This window comes from Eschrichtius robustus, chromosome 20, assembly GCF_028021215.1.
Source record: "Eschrichtius robustus isolate mEscRob2 chromosome 20, mEscRob2.pri, whole genome shotgun sequence".
Classification (NCBI taxonomy): Eukaryota; Metazoa; Chordata; class Mammalia; order Artiodactyla; family Eschrichtiidae; genus Eschrichtius; species Eschrichtius robustus.
This window is the reverse complement of record NC_090843.1, coordinates 58,649,795-58,671,764: the sequence shown is the minus strand read 5'-3', so window position 1 is coordinate 58,671,764 and position 21,970 is coordinate 58,649,795. Positions and strand designations below refer to the sequence as shown.

Below are 21,970 nucleotides of genomic sequence, written 5' to 3'. Positions count from 1 at the left end.
AACTTTATTAGCCTTCTGGACAGGACCCAGACTCCGTCCTGATACCAGCTCTGGGCCTCCAAGCCGTGGGCCGTGGGCTGGGGGTGGTGTCTCAGGGTCTCCTTGTGGGAAGAGCCCCCGGGCGCCGGCTCTGAGCGCTCCCCGTGCCCGGGTGTCTCCGCAGGGGTGACGACGAGACGCTGCACAAGAACAACGCGCTTAAAGTCGTGCGAGAGCTGCAAGCCCAGCTTGCTGAGCTGCAGGAAGACTTTGAATCCGAGAAGGCTTCGCGGAACAAGGCGGAAAAGCAGAAGAGGGACTTGAGTGAGGAGCTGGAAGCCCTGAAGACAGAGCTTGAGGACACGCTGGACACCACGGCAGCTCAGCAGGAGCTGCGGTAAGCGGGGGCAGGGCAGAGATGCCCGTCCTCGGGGAGGGCGGTGTTTTCCTGTATGCTGTCACTTGGAGCACCCTCTCTCCCTCCTGGAAACAGTGGCAGGTGGAACGGTAACAAAATCTCGGTGGTTAGAAACCAACCGGCCTGTAGGTAGAAAGCGCAGGGCAGGTGGATGCACCACAGCCAGGTGCGCAGAGGGAGGTGTGATCAGAAGAGCCCCAGGTGCGCACACGGGGCTGGAGGGAGAGTTACACCTGAACCAAGTAAGGGGGGGGGGGCAGGGGCCAGAGGGCTAGAGGGGACAGACACAGAAACGGGAGGAGTTGGGGGTGTTTGGGCATCTGCTGGCTGCAGCAATTGGTCTGATGAACAGTGGTGCGGAAACAGACGAGAAGGGGGCCCGTGTCCACAGAGACAAAAGGACGGGTGAGTGCAGGTACCCACGTAACAGATGGGCCAGCCGCCGAGGGCAGGCAAGAGGAAAGTGACGCGCGCAGCCAGACTCGACTCACGGGAAGCCCCGGGAGAGCGCGCGCAGCTAGCGGTGGGCAGGTGGGCTGCCTGAGGCCCCTGCTGGCCTCCTCCTGACCGGCTCCTCCCCCCTCAAGACCAAGCTGCCGGCCGCGTGAGGCCAGCCCAGGAATCCCCAGGCTGCCTTGGCGGGTAGACCTGGCCGTGCACATGCTCGCACGCGCGCACACACCCACACCGCTGCCGCCTGTCCCAGGCTGTGAGTGGTGGGAAGGGGAGCCTGCCCCCGAGAAGGGGGCTCAGGGAGAGCCTGCAGTAAGGCGAGCGCAGTAGGGGTCATTTACAGAGGCAGGTGGGTAGGGGGCGCGTGCCCGTCGGGTGCTGGGCCTGGAGAGAAGCCGTGCCGAGCCGCCAGGTGAGGTCAGACGGTGGGTGTCCGGAGCGCTCAGTGCTGAAGAAACGGAGGAGGTGAGCCCGGTAACGTGCCAGGGACTTTGCCCGCGAGCACGCAGGGCCTCCCGGCAACGGAAGGGTGTTTCCCCGCAGAGCCACCTGAGCCGGTGGGGCTAGAGGCTCCTACCCGCCTCCACAGAGCAGCTCTGCTTTTAGCAGTTTTAAGTCCTGGCCTTGTCTTTAAAATACCTGCTTTTTAAATATCTGGAAACCACTGAACTGTGGGCTGGAACCCACAGTCTAATGATTAGACTTGGTTGAAATAGCCATTCTCAGCTGGGCTTTCAACCACGGTAGAAAAAAAGGTTCTGCTCACTTCTTCCCTTCAACTCTTGTTTTAAAAAACAAAAGTACCAATGATATGCGCTTTTTTTTTTTTTTTTTTTTTAATTTTTTTTGCCACACTGCACGGCTTGCAGGATCTTAGTTCCCCGACCAGGGATCAAACCCACCCTCCATGCACTGGAAGCACGGAGTCTTAACCAGCGGACCGCCAGGGAAGTCCAGTATGTGCATATTTGTTAAAACCGTGGATGTGCTCCAACACAGCACTCCCTGCTCCTGCTGGTGAAGGGGTCGGACGGCCTGCAGTTCCGATGCGTCAGGGGAAATGGTGTTGCCATCTGGTAGATGGGGGGTGGACTGAAGTAACCTCGATGGAGCCTGTCTTGCTGGGCTGATGCTTGGATGCTGGTGCCCCTCCTCCACCGCCAGCATCCATCCCTGCCTCTGCACGGAAGCTGGCAGAGGCCAAGGCCAGACCCCCGCACGCCTTTCGCCTCCAGCGAACGTGTGGCCGAGCCCGGCTGCACCACCGCGACGCCGGTGGCTCCCTTCGTCTGGTGACCTGCCACCCCGGAGCTAGCAGCCACCTGGGCCCCTTTTCTCTTTGCTGCAGCTGGTCGCAGCCCCTAGATTTCACTTCCTTGTAAAGAGAGGAAAGTGCGCCCACACAGCGATCAGCATATATGTCACTGTTCTAACTGGCTACGGGTTTTAGAGCAAGTTTGCCAGAGTTGTGCTTCAGGATGATTGGAAAGTTACTGCTCTCTAGGCTCTCCGTGTTACGGCAGCTCTCAGCAGGAGTGGTATTTACCTTAACTGGTTTCAGCATTGAGCTGTGCGCTTAAATTAAAGGTGGTGCTCGGCCCCACTTTTGTCGGGGTGCAGTGTCCTGCCTGATGAGCCTTTACCAGCGCTTTTGGGGATTTACCCTCTTCCGGTTTTATTGAAATGCCAGCTGGTGCTGTGGCAGGCATTTTGGCATCTTGTGTTAAGCAGCGCCTGGCCTGTGATGCACCCAGGCTGCCCCGAACGTCCAAAGACCCTTAGGGACGTTACACCGTGTCTCGACTGTAAGTCGCATGTGGAATGGGGGTCGTGCTGGTTCTGGAAGGTTTCCCGCTACCACAGTAACAGACACGCCAGCCTCCTGGAATCCATGCCATGTTTCAAACAAAAGCAGAACTTTAAAAATGTGCATTTAATTTAGTCATTCAACTAATTCTGAGCTTCTCCCTCTAAAATTAATGTTTCTCTAGCACCAAACGTGAACAAGAAGTGGCAGAGCTGAAGAAGGCTCTTGAGGAGGAAACGAAGAACCACGAGGCTCAGATCCAGGACATGAGGCAGAGGCACGCGACCGCCCTGGAGGAGCTCTCGGAGCAGCTGGAGCAGGCGAAGCGGGTAGGACGCGTCGGTGGGCAGCGCGGGCGGCCAGATGCCCCCGCGGCGGCTGCTCTCTGAAAGCACACTGCTGGCCTGGGAGAGCCAGGCGCCCTTGATGTTATTTTAGAATCACATATTCCTCTCACCGATAACCCTCTTCCTCCTGATGACTTAGCTCTAAACCTTCAGCAGCTGGAAGTCTGCTCTCGCTCACCTGCTGCCCGGAAGTCGCCCGGCCCTTCAAGTGTTCCTGGTGCCCCGCCCCTCCTGCCCCCCCGTCCCTCCTGCCCCCCCGTCCCTCCTGCCCCCCGTCTGCCTCAGGCACCGCACACGTCGTTCTCGCTTCCGTATCTCACGTGCTGGCTCCCCGCACTGCTGCCAGCACCCCGCCCCCCCGCCCAGACTGTATCTGCTGCCCTGAGCGGTGTGTACAGGGGTGCTCCACCCACAGAAGTCTTCACGCTCCGCGAACAGCAGGTGTCTTCCTTCATTTATGCAACAGATGTCGACTGCAGGCTCACCCCGTGTCAGCACGGTTCTCCGGATCCCAAAGCCATGCCCTTTGCGTCCCCTGTTGTAAAACTGCTAGTGAACTCTTTTTCCCTCCTCTCTCCTAGTTCAAAGCAAATCTGGAGAAGAACAAGCAGGGCCTGGAGACGGACAACAAGGAGCTGGCGTGCGAGGTGAAGGTGCTGCAGCAGGTCAAGGCCGAGTCTGAGCACAAGCGGAAGAAGCTGGACGCCCAGGTCCAGGAGCTCCACGCCAAGGTCTCGGAAGGAGACAGACTGAGGGTGGAACTGGCCGAGAAAGCGAACAAGTTACAGGTAGGCCTGGACAGCCTTTCCTGGACGTCGCCCCCAGTGTCTGGCGGGGTTGGGGGGGAGGGGACTGACACTGGGGGCGCCCGGGCTGCCCCAGGTCCACGTGAGGCTCCTTGTGTTGTCCTCCCACTTGAAGCTCACAGCGCCCCCCGGGTGAGTCTGGTGGACGAGGACGTGAGAAGCTCGCCTGCCTCTGGGCTCTGCCGAGTCCACAGCCCTCCTCGCCCCACTGCTGCCAAGACTGATGAAGCAGGGGATCTCTGAAGGGCATTGCTAAAATGAGGAAAAACAAACGCCACCAGCTTGAGTTTCAAGTATAGAAACGTACTCCGTGTGCCTTGCCTTTGCTCATGTGACTAGAGGACAGACTAGGACGAAGGGCGACTCCTGTCCCTCTTGTCTAAGGCCCACTCCTGTCCCTCTTGTCTAAGGCCCACTGTCCCCACAAAAAAACACGGAAGGTCTTACGCCACGGGGGTTTCTGGGGGGAGGTATTTTAGAGCTACCATTAATTAAACACGAAAAAGAAAAAAATGTTTTTACCACGTTATTCATAAAATCCGACCGTAAGAAATGGCTACATATTCATGATAAATATATCATACCAGATTTTCTTTCAGCTTAAAAAGAACTGTGGGCTGTGACTCTTAGAATTTAAACTTCTTTGAATCTGTGTGATAAAGTTTTCAAGTTCTCTAAGAAAATGAATACTTGCGCCCCCTACCCACCTCCCCCCAGCATATGGACAGTGCATCTTCGTGTGAAAAAGGGTTAAAATAAACCACCTGCCGGTCTTGAGCCTCCTCGCATAGGAAAGCAGCCACTCTTTCAGAGGCTTTGGTATAATTTTTGTCTCTTGACGCTGCAACACAAGAGAGCAAGCCAGTTAGGAGAACGCCCTCCACGTGCGGGCTGTGCCGTCCGAAGCATCCCTGGCCGGGTGGTAGGGGAGGCTGTCTGCGGTGGCCGGCTCCGGGCCTGCTCGTGCGGGCGGTAGACTCTCGGCGGTGAGCCCTCCGTAGCTGAGGCCGGCCCCTCCTCCCCGCGACATGCTCGCTCCGTGTGCATTTAGGGTCCAGAGCCACCACTCGTTTCTCTCTGCCTACTGCTGAAGTGAGTCATAACCTTTCACTCCTCCTTGCAGAATGAACTGGATAATGTCTCAACTCTTCTAGAAGAAGCAGAGAAAAAGGGTATTAAGTTTGCCAAGGACGCAGCTGGTCTTGAGTCTCAACTCCAGGACACACAGGTATTCCCCCAGGGGTGGGGCGTTAATAGTAACTTTGCTGTTTCTGTGATCTGTAAGTTGGTGAAACATGCTATTCCCAGAACTGCCCTCTTATCACCTCTGATCTTCTCCTCTACTTTTTTTTCTTTATATAAATTTATTTATTTATTTATTTTTGGCCGTGTTGGATCTTCGTTGCTGCAAGCGGGGGCTACTCATCATGGTGGCTTCTCTTGCCGCGGAGCACGGGCTCTAGGCGCGCGGGCTTCAGTAGTTGTGTCTTGTGGGCTCTAGAGCACAGGCTCAGTAGTTGTGGCGCACGGGCTTAGTTGCTCCGCGGCATGTGGGATCTTCCCGGACCAGGGATCGAACCCGTGTCCCCTGCATTGGCAGGCAGATTCTTAACCACTGCGCCACCAGGGAAGCCATTCTGCTCTACGTTTATTTTCAACCATCTTGCACCAAAACCAGCCCTGATGCTCAGGAACTCACCTTTGAGCTCATATCTAGAGCCTGCGGTTCCTGTGTCTGGCAGGCATGTGGGTGCCTGGGAGGCGGCTCTTGCTGTCTGGCCGGGCGCTGCCTGGGGTGTGGTTCACCAGGCAGCGGTCCTGTTATACATTCGTGCGTTGCTGGCCATTTTAGACATTTTCTCATGGCTTTTGTTCATTAACGCTGACCTGAGAGAAACAGGAGAGGATTCCAGGAGTGATAAAAGATGTGGGAAAGGGAAGCTCGCAGGTCCCTGGCCTGGGCCCCTGGGGGGGGTGACGCTGCCATTGCTCGTGAACAAGTTTGTTTCTGGTTTTTTGGCCACACTGCACGGCTTGCAGGATCTTGGTTCCCCGACCAGGGACTGAACCCGCGCCCTCGTCAGTGAAAGCGCGGAGTCCTAACCATTGGACTGCCAGGGAATTCCCTCGTGAACAACTTTAAAGCAATATTGTATTAAGGGCACTTGTTAAATGATCAGGTGTGTTTTAAAATCGCTTGTTTGTTAACATCACTGGGTATTTCTCACACACTGAGACTCTGTTTTTTTTTAGCAGAGGCATTGTGGTTTGGGTGATTACCATAACCTAAGTACTGACCGTTTATAAAAATAAACAGGAGCTTCTTCAGGAAGAGACACGCCAGAAACTGAACCTGAGCAGTCGGATCCGGCAGCTGGAGGAGGAGAAGAACAGCCTTCAGGAGCAGCAGGAGGAGGAGGAGGAGGCCAGGAAGAACCTGGAAAAGCAGGTGCTGGCCCTGCAGGCCCAGGTGCGTGATCCACTTGGGACGCTGTGTGGCCTCAACGTGTGTGTTTAGCAGCTAACATCCCTGCCCTGCTGGGTGGTTTCAGCTCCACTTGGGACAGTTAATTGGGTCTTGTTGGGAGCAAGGTAAAGACCCTCGGACGGTGTCAACTATGTAAATTCCAATCCAGTCATCCTTTTATAGGTGATCAGTGAAGAAATTTATGGTCTAAGATTCATTTGCTCAGAAACACATAGTATTGCTTTCTATTATTTCTTCTGACAGAATAGTGAAAACAAATTTTATCTTTATTCCTCAAGTGTGAAATCCAGTTGAGTTCTTTAATAGTGATCTTTTTTCCCTCAGTTGACAGATACCAAGAAGAAAGTAGATGATGACCTGGGGACAATTGAAAGTTTGGAAGAAGCCAAGAAGAAGCTCCTTAAAGACGTGGAAGCACTGAGCCAGCGCCTGGAGGAGAAGGCCCTGGCCTACGACAAGCTGGAGAAGACCAAGAACCGCCTGCAGCAGGAGCTCGATGACCTGCTGGTGGACCTGGACCACCAGCGCCAGATCGTCTCCAACTTGGAGAAGAAGCAGAAGAAGTTCGATCAGGTGGGTGCCCAGCGCTCCCCACCCCTGGGCTCCAGGGCCAGCGCCACACGTGTTTCCTCCTGGCAAAGCCCTCGCCTTTGTCATTTCGGCTTAAAATAATCCTTTCTTATTTAAGAGCAATATATATTTATAGCAAAATTGGAAAAAGCAGACCAGCATAAAGAAGGAGACAGGAGAACACCCCTGGTATTCTTAGCAGTAATTCAGGCACGTAGCAAATGAGAGGCGTCTGTGTTGCTTCTGAAATCGATTTTTGCTGTTTCCCAACACCATCCCATGTAGCTGTTAGCAGAAGAGAAGAACGTCTCTGCCCGCTACGCGGAAGAGCGAGACCGGGCCGAAGCAGAGGCCAGAGAGAAGGAAACCAAAGCCCTGTCCCTGGCCCGCGCCCTTGAGGAGGCCCTGGAGGCCAAGGAAGAGTCTGAGCGGCAGAACAAGCAGCTGCGGGCAGACATGGAGGACCTGATGAGCTCCAAGGACGACGTGGGCAAGAACGTGAGTGTCCCGGGGACCGGTGCCTTCAGGGCAGGCAGGCGGCTCTGGGAAGGCCCAGCCCTACAGCGAAGCGGACTGGGAGTGTCTTGGCCGGTATATAAATAGGGGGTTAAAGACTCCCAGGATAAGCCATCAGGTTTTCTGCAGTCTGTTCTCGGTTACCTGTGCCAAAGCCAGGCGGGGAGTTCTTGTCGCTTTCACGGGCCCTCCCCACCCTAAGCTGCATCCTGGCAGGGGTCCTTTTAATGAAGGGTTTCTCTGTTCCTGAGTCTCAGGTGGTTATCAAACGCAAGTACCTGAAGTCCCCTCAGATTGAGGGTAGTGGGATCTGTCTCCTGCACCGAGTGGGGAAGCTGGAGAGGAGGAGCCAGGTGGGACCCCCTTGTCCTCCCACTGCACACGCCTTCCCCAAGAGCTGCTGTGATTTTTATTTACCCTACCTCCCTCCCCTAGTGTACGAGGTGTTGAGGATAGTGACGGGGACCCAGGCCTGGGGGTCAGAACAGGTTCAGGGCTTGACTCTCCCCCAAGCTCCCATTTAACCTGTCTAAGCCTAAGTTTTCCTCTTCTGTCAAATGGACGTGATACTTGCCTGTTTCATGAAGCTGCTGCAGCTGTGCCCTGAAAAGCATAAAGTCCTCTCTAAAGATAAAAGCCCATTTTCCTGGGACACGGCCTCTCTGGCCACATCATAAGGGAGGAAGGACTGTCCTACCTTCCTGCTGAGTCTCCTGCAGCCTGGGGACCGGCCCCGTGGACAAGAAGAGGCCTCCTAGAGTAGAAATGGCCAGGATTACATAGTAAAATGTAGAGAGAGAGATTCCACCACTGATTCCATTTTCTTGTTCCATATTAGTTTTCTTTAGAACAAACGACAGTCCCACATTCATTCCACGAGCATTTCCTTTGTGCCTGTGAAGTGCCGGACACTGAGAGACACAGGCCCTCCTCACGCTGTAAGGCTTCTCCTGCCCGCGTGAGAACTGACATGGCAGTGAACCCCAAAGGGACACATACTAATAGCACCTGCACACACCTGCCTCAGGATTGTCTCCAGGATCAGAGGGGACGTGAAGGGGGAGCACCCAGCACAGCGCTTGGCACCGAGAACTTAGTAAACACGTGTGGTGGGGATCTTTGCGCAGAGAAAGGTCAAACCTCTCTTTTTCACTGTACCCTGCTTTGCGGGCCTCACACACCTAGTATGTAAGTCTCCACATGTGCATTTTCAATACAAATGACCTTTTCCACAGCAAGAGGGATGTACTATGTTAGACACAGACCTCAGGCCAATGGCCAATCAACAGGCAATTCCCCTGACACCATGCTCTTTTTCTATTGTTCACCGCTTTTAAAGATCTCTCGGCTTCAAGGTCATGGGAGAGTAACTGATCGACTCTAGAGCACATGTGAATGAAGAAACCAGGCCTGTCATTCAGGTGGCGCGCTCTGAAATGAGGACTAGCGCAGCTGCAGTGGGAGGGAAGGATGCATGTGGGGGAGGGGTGCCTATAAAACAGGAACTGCTGTCCTCGCTTGTCCCTCCACCAAGGGTCATCCCCTCCCTGTGCTTCCCGTGGTCTAGGTTCATGAACTTGAAAAATCCAAACGGGCCCTAGAGCAGCAGGTGGAGGAAATGAGGACCCAGCTGGAAGAGCTGGAAGATGAGCTTCAGGCTACGGAAGACGCCAAGCTTCGCCTGGAGGTCAACATGCAGGCCATGAAGGCCCAGTTCGAGAGGGACTTGCAGGCCAGAGATGAGCAGAACGAGGAGAAGAAGCGGCTCCTCGTTAAACAGGTGGGTCATGGAAGAGCGGCCCCCGGGACAGGGACCGGTTTGTTCTCAAAGCCCAGTTTTGGGTCAATATCTTATTCATTCACATTGGAACATATTAGCTGGAGGAAATTTATTTGGTCATTTGATAATTCTTTAAAGTGTAATACAACTGGTTTTGATTTCCTGTTTCTCAGATAATATCACTGCTACTTACAAGCCAGGACATCCACTGAAAAGTCCTTAGTGGAATCTCCAGGGATATGTAGTCAGGTTCAAGTTCTGTGAGTCTTATGAGTATCGATAAAGGGAAGAATCAGTATGTACCTGACAAGGTGATTCAGAGTATTCCGAAGGTCAGATCACACGTCCTCGTTAAGCCACTCTTTAAAGGGAAAACTCTAGGTATTTACATTTTTTTAATTTTAAGAAGTTGCTTGGGCACTTATGATTTATATACTTTCCTGAGCGCATGTTAAACTTCTAATTTAAAAGTTTACTTTAAAAATTAATTTTGGATATTTTCTCAGTCCCTTGGAGTTCATGGTTATCAAGTCTTGGATCTGAGATATATTTAATTTTGCTTTGTTATTTGCAGTCCACTAATATTTTATTAGTCATTTATTGCTAGATAACAAATTAACCTCAAACTTAGTGACTTAAAACAACACACATTAACTGAGTTTCTGTGGGTCGGGAATTCAGAATGGACTTAGCAGGGTGTGTCACCTGAAGGCCTGACTGGGGCTGGAGGGTCTGCATCCTGGCTGGCTTGCCCACGGGGTGCTGGCCCACCCGCAAGGTGCTGGCCCGAGACCTCTGCTCCGGGCACGTGGGCCAGTCAGTCTCGTTGCATCACTGAGACCATGAGCTCTGCCTCCTTACGTGCCTTTGCTGTGGTCAGTGGAAATGGTTTGTACCAGTGGTGGTGGTGAAAGATCTCTCTGTACAAATTAACTGCTAATAACAGTAATAACTGCCCAGTGGCAGACGGCACCTCTCCAGAGTAACCCGAGCCCTCATGTGCCGGTTCTCTGGGTGGGGCACCGGGTCTGACCAGCGTAACCCGATGCGGTCCATTAGGTGCGGGAGCTGGAGGCTGAGCTGGAGGATGAGCGGAAACAGCGGGCCCTTGCTGTGGCTTCAAAGAAGAAAATGGAAATAGACCTGAAGGACCTGGAAGCGCAGATCGAGGCTGCAAACAAAGCTAGGGATGAAGTGATCAAGCAGCTCCGCAAACTTCAGGTAAGTGCGGCCAGCCGTCAGTCTTTGGTGGTGGTAGGTGTCATCTGGCCCTACTTAGATCTAGCGCGACATGGCCCGTGAAGCTGGGGAGAAGGGCTCTGGGCAGCACCCAGCCTGCCATCTTGCCCGCAGGCTCAGGGTTGCCAGGTCACCCCTGCAGAGAGCACGGTGCAGCCGTCAGCCTCGGCTGTGGGTTGGGGCCACAGGCCATAAAGATGGCACGTGTTGTGCAGCTCCAGTGTCTACGATGGGCCAGTGCTTGCCCCACTTGGACTGATCGGGGTGGAGTCACCAGCGGGGTGAGCTTTTGGGGCTCTGAACAGCCTCTGATGCTCAACTAAACATGCAGCCACTAAGCCACCGAGAGGAGAGTAGTGTCGACTTCCCTCCGCTGGCGCCGTGAGCTTTAGTGAGCCTTTCCGTCTGATTGAATCATCACTTTTGTATGTATGTAGCTGAAGTGTTATTTATGATGGCAAAAATGGAAATAACCTAAATGTAGGTGGACTGCCAGCCATTCAAATGATGGGGATATGTACGCAGTGACACAGGAAGATACATAGACATGTAGATAGACACATTTAGAAAAAAAGTTTAGAAGGAAAAGTCATCTCTGGATAATAGTTTCATGAGTAACTTATTTGCTTCCTTACACTTTTTTAAAAAGCTAAATACAAAGGTTTTTACTTTGACCAGCTAATTACAAAGAATATAAATTATATTACTATGACTTTAACAGCTTTATGGAGATATATGATTCACACACCATTCAATTTACCCATTTAAAGTGTTTTTGCTGTTTTTCAGAATATTCATAGGGGCTGTTGCGAGCATCACCCGCTGTCTCGTTTTGGACACTTTGGTTCCCTCTAAAAGAGACCCTGTGCCCATTAGCTGTGACTCCACACTATCTCTGCCACATCCAACATTGATCAACCACTAATCTACTTTCTGTCTCTATAGATTTGCCTATGCTGGACATGTCATATAAATGGAATCCTACAACATGTGGCTTTTTGTGACCAGCTTCTTTCACTTAGCATGTTTTCAAGGTTCACCATGTTGTCGCATAAATAAGTACTTCATTCTTTTTATTACCAAATAATATTCCATCGTTTGGACATACCATATTTTTTTATTAATCCATTCATCAGTTGGCGTTTGAGTTACTTTGACTTTTTAGCTACTGTGAATACTGCTGCTATGAACATTCACATATATTTGTGTGGATGTGTGTTTTGCTAGGTTATATGGTAATTCTGTTTAACTTTGAGAACTGCCCATTCTTTCCACAGCAACATTTTACATTCCTACCAGCTATGTATGAGGATTCCAGTTTCTCTACATCCTCACCAACAATTGCTATTGTCTATGTATCTTTTAATTATAGCCATCCCAGTGGGTATGAAGTGGTATCTCGTTGTGGTTTGTTTTTTTTTTATAAATTTATTTATCTATCTTTGGCTGTGTTGGGTCCTCGTTGCTGCGCACGGGCTTTCTCTAGTTGCGGCGAGCGGGGGCTGCTCTTCGTTGCGGTGCGCGGGCTTCTCATTGCGGGTGCCTTCTCTGTTGTGGAGCACAGGCTCTAGGTGCGCGGGCTTCAGTAGTTGTGGCATGCAGGCTCAGTAGTTGTGGCTCGCGGGCTCTAGAGCGCAAGCTCGGTAGCTGGGGCACATGGGCTTAGTTGCTCCGCAGCATGTGGGGTCTTCCCGGACCAGGGCTCGAACCCGTGTCCCCTGCCCTAGCAGGTGGATTCTTAAGCACTGCACCACCAGTAAAAGTCCCTCATTGTGGTTTTGATTTGCATTTCCCTAATGACAAATGATGTTGAAAAGCTTTACATGTGCTTATTAGCCAATATCATATGTGGGAAAAAATGTCTTTCAGTCCTCTGCTAAGCTTTTGAGTTGTCTTCAGTAATTGAGTTGTAACATTTCTGTATATATTCTGGATGTTTCCTAGGAGATACACAGTTTCCAAATATTTTCTTTCATTGTCTAGATTATCTATTCACTCCCTCAAAGGTATTGTTTACAGCACAAAAGTTAATTTTGATGGAGTCCAATTTATCTTTTGTTTCTTCTGTTTTTGTTACGTCTGTGAAACCACTGCCTAATCCAAGGTCCTGAAGATTCAGTCCTATGTTTTCTCCTAAGAGTTTTATATTTTTAGCTCTTTTTCTAAATCCATTTTGAGTTAAGTTTTGTTATATGGTTTGATACATGAACCCAATTTCATTCTTTCGGAGATGGATATCCAGTTGTCCCAGCACCATTTGTTAAGAAGACTAGTCTTTCCCCCCTTGAATTGTCTTGGCAGTCTTGTCAAAAATCAGCTGACCAGAGACTTGTGTTTATTTCTGGACTCTCAGTTCTATTCCATTGATCTCTATGTCTGTCCTTCCACCAGTACCACACAGTCTTGATTACTGTAGCTCTGTAGCTCTGTTGACTTCTCCAACATTGTTCTTCTTTTTCATGACTGTATTCTGGGTTCCTTGCAATTCCATTTAGGATCAACTTGTCAATTTCTGCCTCTCATTCCATTTATTTCGCTATTCTTTTTTTTAACAATGCTTTATTTTATAGTTTCTGGTGTACAAGTCTTATACTTTAGCTAAATTTTATCCTTTTTGACACTAAGTGTAATTGCTTTGTTAATATTTAGAATGTTTATAGTTAGCATATAGAAATATTAATTGATTTTTGTACAGTTGTCCTTTGGTATCCGAGGGGGATTGGTTCCAGGACCCCCCTACTCCATGGATACCAAAATCCTCAGATGCTCAAGTCCCTGATGTAAAATGGTGTATTGGGACTTCCCTGGCATCCGCGCTTCCACTGCAGGGGGCACAGGTTTGATCCCTGGTCAGGGAACTAAGATCCCACATGCCGTACAGCACAGCCAAAATAAGGGGGGGAAAAGAAAAAAAGGTCTCTCCTTCCCATCCTAAGTACCCTGCTAAAATGGTGTATTATTTGCATATAACCTATGCATATCCTCTTGTATACTTTAAATCGTCCCTAGATTACTTATAATACTACCTAATACAAGGTGAACGATATATAAATAGCTGCCCATGTGGCAAATTCAAGTTTTGCTTTTAGGAACTTTCTGAGAATTTTTTTCCCCTGAATATTTTTGATCCACTGCTGGTTGAATCCACAGATGTGGAACTCAACAGATACGGAGAGCTGACTATATATATCGATCCTGTATGCTGCAGCCTCACTGAACTCGTTTATTAGTTCTAATCGTTTTTTGGTGGATTCCTTAAGATTTTCAATATATAAGGTTATATCGTCTGCAGATTGAGCTAGTTTTATTTCTTCTATTCCAATCTGAATGTCTCTTCTTTCTTTGTCTTGGCCTAACTGCTTTGCCTAGGATCTCCATTACAATGCTACACAGAAGGGGCGAGGTCAGGCATCCCTGTCTCATTGCTTATCTTAGAGAAAGGCATTCAGTCTTTGACCATTAAGTATGATATCAGCTGTTTGTTAGTTTTTCACTGATGCCCTTTATCAGAGTTTCCTTCAGTTTATTGAGTGTTTTTATATTGAAAAGGTATTAGATTTTGTCAAATGCTTCTTCTGCATTTATTGAGATGACCATACAGTTACGTTAATTCATTTTGGGATATCAAATCAACATTGCATTCCTCAGATAAATCCCACTTGGATGGTGGGGTATAATGGTATATAAATATACACAATGTATAATTCTTTTAATATGTTGATGGATTCAGTTGGTTACTATTTTGTTGAGGATTTTTACATCTGTATTCATAAGGGATATTGGCCTGAATGTTTTCTTGTCTTATTTCTGTCACTTCCACATACTTTTATATTTACAATAAATGCATATATTATAATCTGGAGAAAAATATATGTTTAAAAACTAAGAATGGACATTACCCTAAAACTTTCTTCCTATTTAATCTTAGGCTCAGATGAAGGACTACCAACGTGAATTAGAAGAAGCTCGTGCATCCCGGGATGAGATTTTTGCTCAGTCCAAAGAGAGTGAAAAGAAACTGAAGAGTCTGGAAGCAGAAATCCTTCAACTGCAGGAGGTTTGTTTGTTTACTTATTCATCCATTTGTTTAAAAAAATATATCTGCCCTTGAAATTTCTCTTAAGACCAGATAAATATATTTTAGTATCTTTGTAGCCTAGTGTAATTTCACTATCCACGTTTAATATGGTACTGGACCATCTTACTGCTTCAGTTGGGCAGACAAAGTGGTCATACTTTGATACACCGTTCTACCTGGCTAACGTCAGAGAAGTTGATGGGTGATTTCTCAAATCTGACTGCAATTGGAGGCACACTTAGCGCCTTGAGCAAGGTGGCAGCAGCTACAGGCAGTGTCGGATTTCACACTTGAGGAAACTGTTAACAGCCAGAGCTTCAATCACGGTCTCAACTTATTCAGGAACTTGCCTCATCTGAGCGAGCCCGCCGACACGCCGAGCAGGAGAGAGATGAGCTGGCGGATGAGATCGCCAACAGCGCCTCTGGCAAGTGAGTGTCCTTGCAGCAGGTGGGACGGGGCGGGCATCTCACAATCGGTGGTGGCCGCGCGCCCCCCCCCCCCCCCCCCCCCCCGTCCTCGTGGGCGCTGGCCCATTCCCCTGGGGCATGCCCATGGCACTGAGACAGCCATGGGGGTCGTCTGGCATCCAGGAGTCAGTAGTTGGTTTGCTCATCTGTTCCAAGTCTGGAAAGATGAGCACGAGATGCTGAGCCTCTGGGCTGCCACGGCCCCTGGCCGGCTGCATGACCCCGGCAGGTCACACCTCCCTGTGCCAGTCATGCCCACACAGGTGTGCAGGAAAGACATTCAGAACCAACCTGGTTTCCATAGGGTGCCCAGCCTTGCAATGCAAGTCCTCACTTTCAGATTCATTAGGTTTTGACAAGCACATTCCTTAGACTTACCTTACCCTGGATGCATTTTTCATTCAAAGTCCTTTTTTTTTTTTTTTTTCCCCCCAATTAAGAGGTTGCTTTCTCCATTTAATTACTGTACTGAGTATTCATCATGGTCATTTTCTAGCACGCCATCATTTGGACCTGGCATTTGATCTCGGTGCACTAGAAAAGCTAGGGAATGCCAGGATGTTTTGCACTTTTAAAGCTGACACTGGCTGCCGAGAAGAGCTGGAGAAGGGAAGGCAGCAGGGCGGTCAGCGGGAAGGCTACACAGCGGTCCAGACGAGAGCTGATGGGCCTGGCCTGGGTGGTAGGCCTGGGGATGGAGAGCAGTGGGTGGTGTGTTTGGAAGCGTAACCAGCTAGGCATGGCGGATTGGGGTGGGAACAGAGGAAAGGGAAAAGTCAAGAATGCTGCTCGGCTTCTAGCAGCAGGGTGGGTGGAGGCGCCCTCTTGGGAGTTTCCCGTGTCGTCGAGACCGGCTCTGAGCTGTCGCCTCCTCGCCTGGCAGGTCTGCGCTGCTGGATGAGAAGCGGCGTCTGGAGGCACGGATAGCGCAGCTGGAGGAGGAGCTTGAAGAGGAGCAGAGCAACATGGAGTTGCTCAACGACCGCTTCCGCAAGACCACGCTGCAGGTGGGCACGCGGCGGCCGCCCCAGGAAGGGCTGCGCCGTCCCCCGCATGACTGACCCATCTCCTCTCCAGGTGGACACGCTGAACGCAGAGCTGGCGGCCGAGCGCAGCGCCGCCCAGAAGAGCGACAATGCGCGCCAGCAGCTGGAGCGGCAGAACAAGGAGCTGAAGGCCAAGCTGCAGGAGCTGGAGGGCGCTGTCAAGTCCAAGTTCAAGGCCACCATCTCGGCCCTGGAAGCCAAGATTGGGCAGTTGGAGGAGCAGCTTGAGCAGGAGGCCAAGTAAGAGGTTTTTGCTGCCGTAAACCAAAGAAAGGTTTTCACAGCGTCTCTGCTACAGACCAGGTCCAGGTTTAGCCTGTGAGTCGGAGATGACACAGACATGCCCCTTGTCCCATGGGAGCTCCCTTGGCAGGGGAAGAATGACAAGAACACATGTAACCAGAGAGAAGGTGGTGTGAGCCCTCAGGGTACGCTGGACTCACCTGTCAGCTCTTCCCATCACCCTGTGCCCCGTGACTTCCTGGTGCCATAGTTTACATCTATACCCAAAGACGATCGCCCGAGTTGGTGGCATCACGTGAAATGCTACAATTTGTTGGCAGAGAAGAAATGCAATATGACAAAAAGACAAGCTTTTTTTTTTCTCCCTGAGGAAGGGACTGCTCAACAACAGTTTCCATTCTGTTGTCCTAAACTGTTCTGAAAATTTACGAGGAGTTGCACAATACAGCTTTTGGCAGGCATTTACAAATCTATTAGAATACAATCACAGACTGCCAGAACTAGAGCAGCCCTTCCGCTCACCCTCCTGTCGGGGAGCTTGGGGCCCAGAAATGCAGGGTCTGTGCTCAGAGCCTGACATCCTCTCCAACCGGCATCCCAGACTTACCCCCTGCACTCAACTCTTAACAGTTAAGGGTTTGTTTGCCGTTGGTTGTAATTAACATGACTCGCCCTTTCAGCTGACTCCATCACTATCCTTTTTGCATAACATTTGTGGAGGAACAAAAGAACTTTTTCTGTTTTCAGTGGAGTCCTCCAAATAAGCTACCTCTGCTTCATGTGGGACAGTGGAGGCCTGTCTAGAAACATGGTGCTTTGACTCCTACGTGAAGCGTGGAGGGATGGGGGCGTTGTTTCAGTGTCAGCTGCTCTAGCATCTTCGTACGTAGCCAGTAAGTTTTAAATTGAGACACTCGCCTAATATATTGAGTCTCTGTTTTGTTTTCCAGGCTGAAAAGTTAGGGGATTAGAGGAACCAACTAAGGTTTTTGTCTTCAAAAACTCTACACTCAAATAAGTGACAGGTAGCTTGTATGTAACATTTGATCTTTGGTAGATCACTAAATAAAGTGATTAACATCTGTGTGTGAAGGAATAATGCAGTTTTTCTACCTGTCAGCATTAGAATACATTAAAGGTAATCCATAGTTTGACCCGAAGGGAAAAGTTTCTGGGCCACATTGATCACGATGATACAGAGGTCCCGGAAAGCACTCTAACATATGCCATCTTCCAGAGAAAAGGACTTAAAAAAAATATTCATTTCAGGAATTGGGAAAACTAACGTGTTGATCATTTTCATTTTCATAGGGAAAGAGCAGCCGCCAACAAACTAGTCCGTCGTACCGAGAAGAAGCTGAAGGAAATCTTCATGCAGGTTGAGGATGAACGCCGCCATGCCGATCAGTATAAAGAACAGGTAAGGGGAGAAGGCGGGGTAGGAGGAACACGTCTTCCACTCTAAATGCTGTAGCAAGGAGACGGATGCAAAACCAGCCGTGTTATCATTTGACTAGCTGAACGAGGAAGAGCTATTTGAAACTCTCAATTCTAACGTTTCAACAAACATGTGCTGTTCCTTGTTCCTGCCACTCACTCCCAGGTGCTGGGGGATACAGAGGTGATTAGGACCTGGCCCTGCCCCATGAGTCCCCCCAAGTGCCCCAGATACAGGGAAGGGGTGGGCGAGAGTACGTCAGGAAGCTTTGAAGTGCGAGGCCTGGACTGACCTTAAAGTCATCCTGCTTCCTCCACTAGAATGGACGCTACAGGAGTGCAGAGATTTCTGCCTGTTCCACCCACTGTCATCTCTTGAATGCCTAGAATAGTTCTGGGCACAGCTGGCAGTCACTGAATATTGGCCGGATGGAGGGGTGGATACAGGAGATGTTGAATGGAAAGGGAAGAGAAAGCAAATGTACTGCACGTGGGACCCGAGTGGTCCTCCTTGTCTGCGTCCAGGCATCTGTTTTCTCAGTGCCAAGGGCACGTGCTGATAGGGCTTCGGACTGTGGTCAGGTCTGCACTGGCTAAAACCTGGGTGGGGGCTGTGTCCTCCTCTGGTGCTCGGTCCTCTCTGAGACTTGCTGCCGTGGGTGGAGCTGAGGATCCACTGCCTTTGGCCCAGATCCTCCTCCCCTGCTCCAGTCGGGCACCCAGCCTGGCCTTCCCTTCTCACCCCCACGCTCAGGGCCTGGCAACACCGAGGGCAGCTCTGGGTGGGTGTGAGCTGGACCCGCAGGGCGCTGGCCAGTCTCTGTGGCTCAGGAGTGAGGGATCCAGTGGGCAGGCTGAGTTCTCGTGTCAGGTCTTCCAGAGTGGCTTTGTACTTGAATCGAACAGAACGTCGACACACCCGTGTTGCAAAGAGGTGTAAGATGAATGGAGCATTTCCTGGGGTTGGAGACTGTCCACGCTGTTGGCTGTTCTGCGTCTTGCGGGACTAGCCCTTCCCTTTCACAATCCCATAGGGCACTCGTGTGAAGATACTAAACTGTCATTTTTCTGCAGAAAACTCAGGGATGAAAAGCGGGTTTTAAGGGTTTTTTTAAGTTTGCTTTAGCATAATTTGCTGCATAGACATGGTTTTGCTGAGAACGGCAGGCTGGTTGGTCAACAGGCCTTGGGCCAGGCCCCAGTCTCGCGTGTCAGCGCACTCGCACGTGTATATGCCCGCCGTTTGTGTGTGGGTGCACTCGCGTGGCTGGCAGGGCAGGGGCCCGTGGTGACACACTCAGGATGCAGCGATGCCGGATTTGGATTCACCGGTTTGGTGTGACTTGGTTCGTGTGACTTCCCCGAGATGGAGAAGGCCAACGCCAGGATGAAGCAGCTCAAACGGCAGCTGGAGGAAGCAGAGGAAGAAGCTACACGTGCCAACGCGTCTCGGCGCAAACTCCAGCGGGAACTGGATGACGCCACCGAGGCCAATGAGGGCCTGAGCCGCGAGGTCAGCACGCTGAAGAACCGGCTGAGGTGAGCGCCCCGGGCCTCCGTGAGGTCACACGCAGAGCCTGCAAACAGCTGCGTCCGTGGGCTCCGGGTGCAGTGGTTTCTCAGGCTCCTGTCCAGCTCTTCGTTCTTGCCTGTTTACCCGTTCAGGATCCCTGTCCGTCAGTAGTCCTCGAGGATGGAGGAGCAACAGGCCCACTCATTTGCTCCGCGTTTACTGGCGGGCTGTGCGAATACACGGCTCGAGGCTTCAGAGCCAGCCCAGGTGTCTGCTGTCCACGTCCCGGGTGAGGGCAGAACACGGGGAGCCAAGGCTACACCTCCTCCCCCAGAAGGACAGCTTAGCACAGGTGTTGGCAAACCGTGGCCTATGGGCCAGATCCTGTCTGTGCCCTGCTCTCCTGTACAGCCAGGGAGCTAAGAATGGTGTTCACATTTATAAAGGCTGTAAAAAGACAAAACAGATAAGAATGTGCCACAGCGACCTTAGGTGGCCCACAAAGCCTAGATAGAGCATTTACTCTCCACCCTTTGGGGAGAGGCTGGCCCGTGGTGAGCAGGTGGCGCGTTCCTCACTGTGTCCATCACAGAGCGGGGAGCTGAGTCCAGCGCCCCCACCCCGCCAGCGCTCCGGGGCCCTACCCGGATGATGTTCCGCAGGCGGGTGTGGGCGAGGTGGGAAAGCGCGGAGCCGTTCCTGAGCTGCCCACCCCCCCAGCTGGTGCGTCTTGAGGGAGGGCTGGAAGTTGAGTCGTCAGGTGGTCGAACGACTTGCCAGCCACGTGCTGTTGCGGTCGTGCCCACACGTTTTCTGTGCTCTCCAGGCGAGGAGGCCCCATCAGCTTCTCCGCCAGCCGATCTGGCCGGCGCCAGCTGCACATCGAGGGCGCTTCCCTGGAGCTGTCGGATGACGACACAGAAAGTAAGACCAGTGACGTCAATGAGACGCAGCCACCCCAGTCTGAGTAGATCCAAGGAAGCCGGGGGAGGCGATACCGAGGGACACGCAGGAAGTCACCCAGCGCCCCGGCCTCGGGGGCCCCCCCGCAGATCTGGGGGACTGGCGAACTGCACGACTCCTTCCTGAGAGATCAACTGTGTCTTAAGGACTTGCAGCCTACACAACTGTCTCCTGCTTCAGATTTAGGTACAATTGCTCCCCTTTTTATATATATATATATATATATACACAAAACCTACACATATTAAACAGATCGTCTCATCATTGCGTCTATTTTCCATATATCCATCAAGAGACCATTTTATAATACATGTTAAGAAGAGAACCCTTTTTCAAACAAACTCTAGACCCCGTTGCCGGTCGCTGGGGCAGCCCCGGGGTTGCTGCCCAGTCGCTCTGCATGCTCTGTCGTACGGACAGCTACCTTAGTTCTGTGTTCATGTGGCCCCTGCCTCCTCAGCCACGTCAAGTCTCTTTTAGAACGTCGTGGAACCTAAACTGCACTTGTAGCTCTCATTTCCTTCAAATAATGATCAACACTATTTCAGTGAGCAAACTGTGAAAGGGGCCTTGGAGAGATTAGGAGGGGTGGGTTGGATGGGGGGAAGCGGCATCCGTGTGGGGTGGCCATGCCCACCTCCCTCGAGTCGTGGTGTGCCCGTATCTCTTCACGTGAACTGTCCTCGGCCCAGTCTGTGCATAGGAAGAACGGTGGCCACCACCCAGCCGAGGCCCCGGGGCCAGCCATCACAGTGACTTCAGGATGGCCTCCTGAGGCCCCGGCTTCCCCAGTGTGCTCCTCGCTTCTGGAGCGAGCAGCTGCAGGCCCCTGAGCAGAAGCTCGGGGCATACCCTCCCTCGCCAGCCAGGCTCTCATGCTGACCTTGCAAATTCAGCCGCTGCTTTGAGCCCAAAATGGGAATATTGGTTTTGTGTCCGAGACTTGCTCCAAGTTTGTTGGTGAGGTTGACAGAACCTCGAGAACAGATGCCACCTGCCTGAATGTTGACATGCCAGTGGATGTGACTCCTTTTTCATTTCTCCTTTCCCCTCCCCCTTGGGACAGTGTTACAGTGAACACTTAGCATTCTGTTTTTGGTTGATAGTTAATCAAACTGACATTACAGAAAGTGCCTTAGACACTACAGTACTAAGACAATGTTAAATATATTATTTGCCTCTGTAACAATCTAATGTATTAAGTTTTGACTGCTTCATATATCATGTACCTCTCTAGTCAAAGTGGTATTATAAACATTCAGTGACAATGAATCAGTGTTAATTATAAATCCTTGATCCTCTGCAACATGCTTGAAAACACAAACCTTTTGGGTTAAAAGCTTTAACATCTGTTAGGAAGAATTTGTCATGTGGGTTTGGAATCTTTGATTTTCCCCCTTTATGAATTGTACTGGCTGTTGACCACCAGACACCTGACTGCAAATATCTTTTCTTGTATTCCCATATTTCTAGACAATGATTTTTGTAAGACAATAAATTTATTCATTATAGATATTTACGCCTGCTCTATTTACTTGGAGGAAAAAGCACCCGTTGAGAATAAACAGACCTCAATAAACAAGAATAATCATGTGAATGTGAAATCTGTTTTCTCACCTTCTGTTCTCGATTTCCCACCTGTGGTCTGATCGGAGGTTGGAAGCTACAGAGACTTTAAATGCTGACAGCCAGGCTGCTTTTTCTGAGGGCACTGCACTCGCAGAAACTGTCGGATGACAGGCTAATTCTCTGGGCAGTCTTGGCGACAGATCCTGTTCTCACCGATGGCCTCCGTGTGTAGCCGCATCAGGAAGGAA

At 50.8% G+C, this 21,970-nt stretch overlaps 1 protein-coding gene across 2 annotated transcripts in view; it reads left to right on the top strand.

Moving 5' to 3' along the window:
* The window catches only part of MYH10 (myosin heavy chain 10), a 137,408-nt gene extending 115,740 nt beyond the window's left edge, over positions 1-21,668 (top strand). For both annotated transcript variants that reach the window (XM_068531572.1, XM_068531573.1), the window contains 16 exons: positions 164-376; positions 2,842-2,986; positions 3,586-3,792; positions 4,934-5,038; positions 6,128-6,280; positions 6,623-6,871; positions 7,154-7,366; positions 8,952-9,164; positions 10,224-10,385; positions 14,332-14,460; positions 14,824-14,912; positions 15,835-15,958; positions 16,029-16,237; positions 17,552-17,660; positions 19,044-19,216; positions 20,017-21,668. In XM_068531572.1, coding sequence (XP_068387673.1) covers positions 164-376; positions 2,842-2,986; positions 3,586-3,792; positions 4,934-5,038; positions 6,128-6,280; positions 6,623-6,871; positions 7,154-7,366; positions 8,952-9,164; positions 10,224-10,385; positions 14,332-14,460; positions 14,824-14,912; positions 15,835-15,958; positions 16,029-16,237; positions 17,552-17,660; positions 19,044-19,216; positions 20,017-20,161 — 2,638 coding nt within the window. In that variant the 3' untranslated portion in view covers positions 20,162-21,668. The remainder of the gene's footprint in view (positions 1-163; positions 377-2,841; positions 2,987-3,585; positions 3,793-4,933; positions 5,039-6,127; positions 6,281-6,622; positions 6,872-7,153; positions 7,367-8,951; positions 9,165-10,223; positions 10,386-14,331; positions 14,461-14,823; positions 14,913-15,834; positions 15,959-16,028; positions 16,238-17,551; positions 17,661-19,043; positions 19,217-20,016) is intronic.
* Positions 21,669-21,970: the final 302 nt, after the last annotated feature.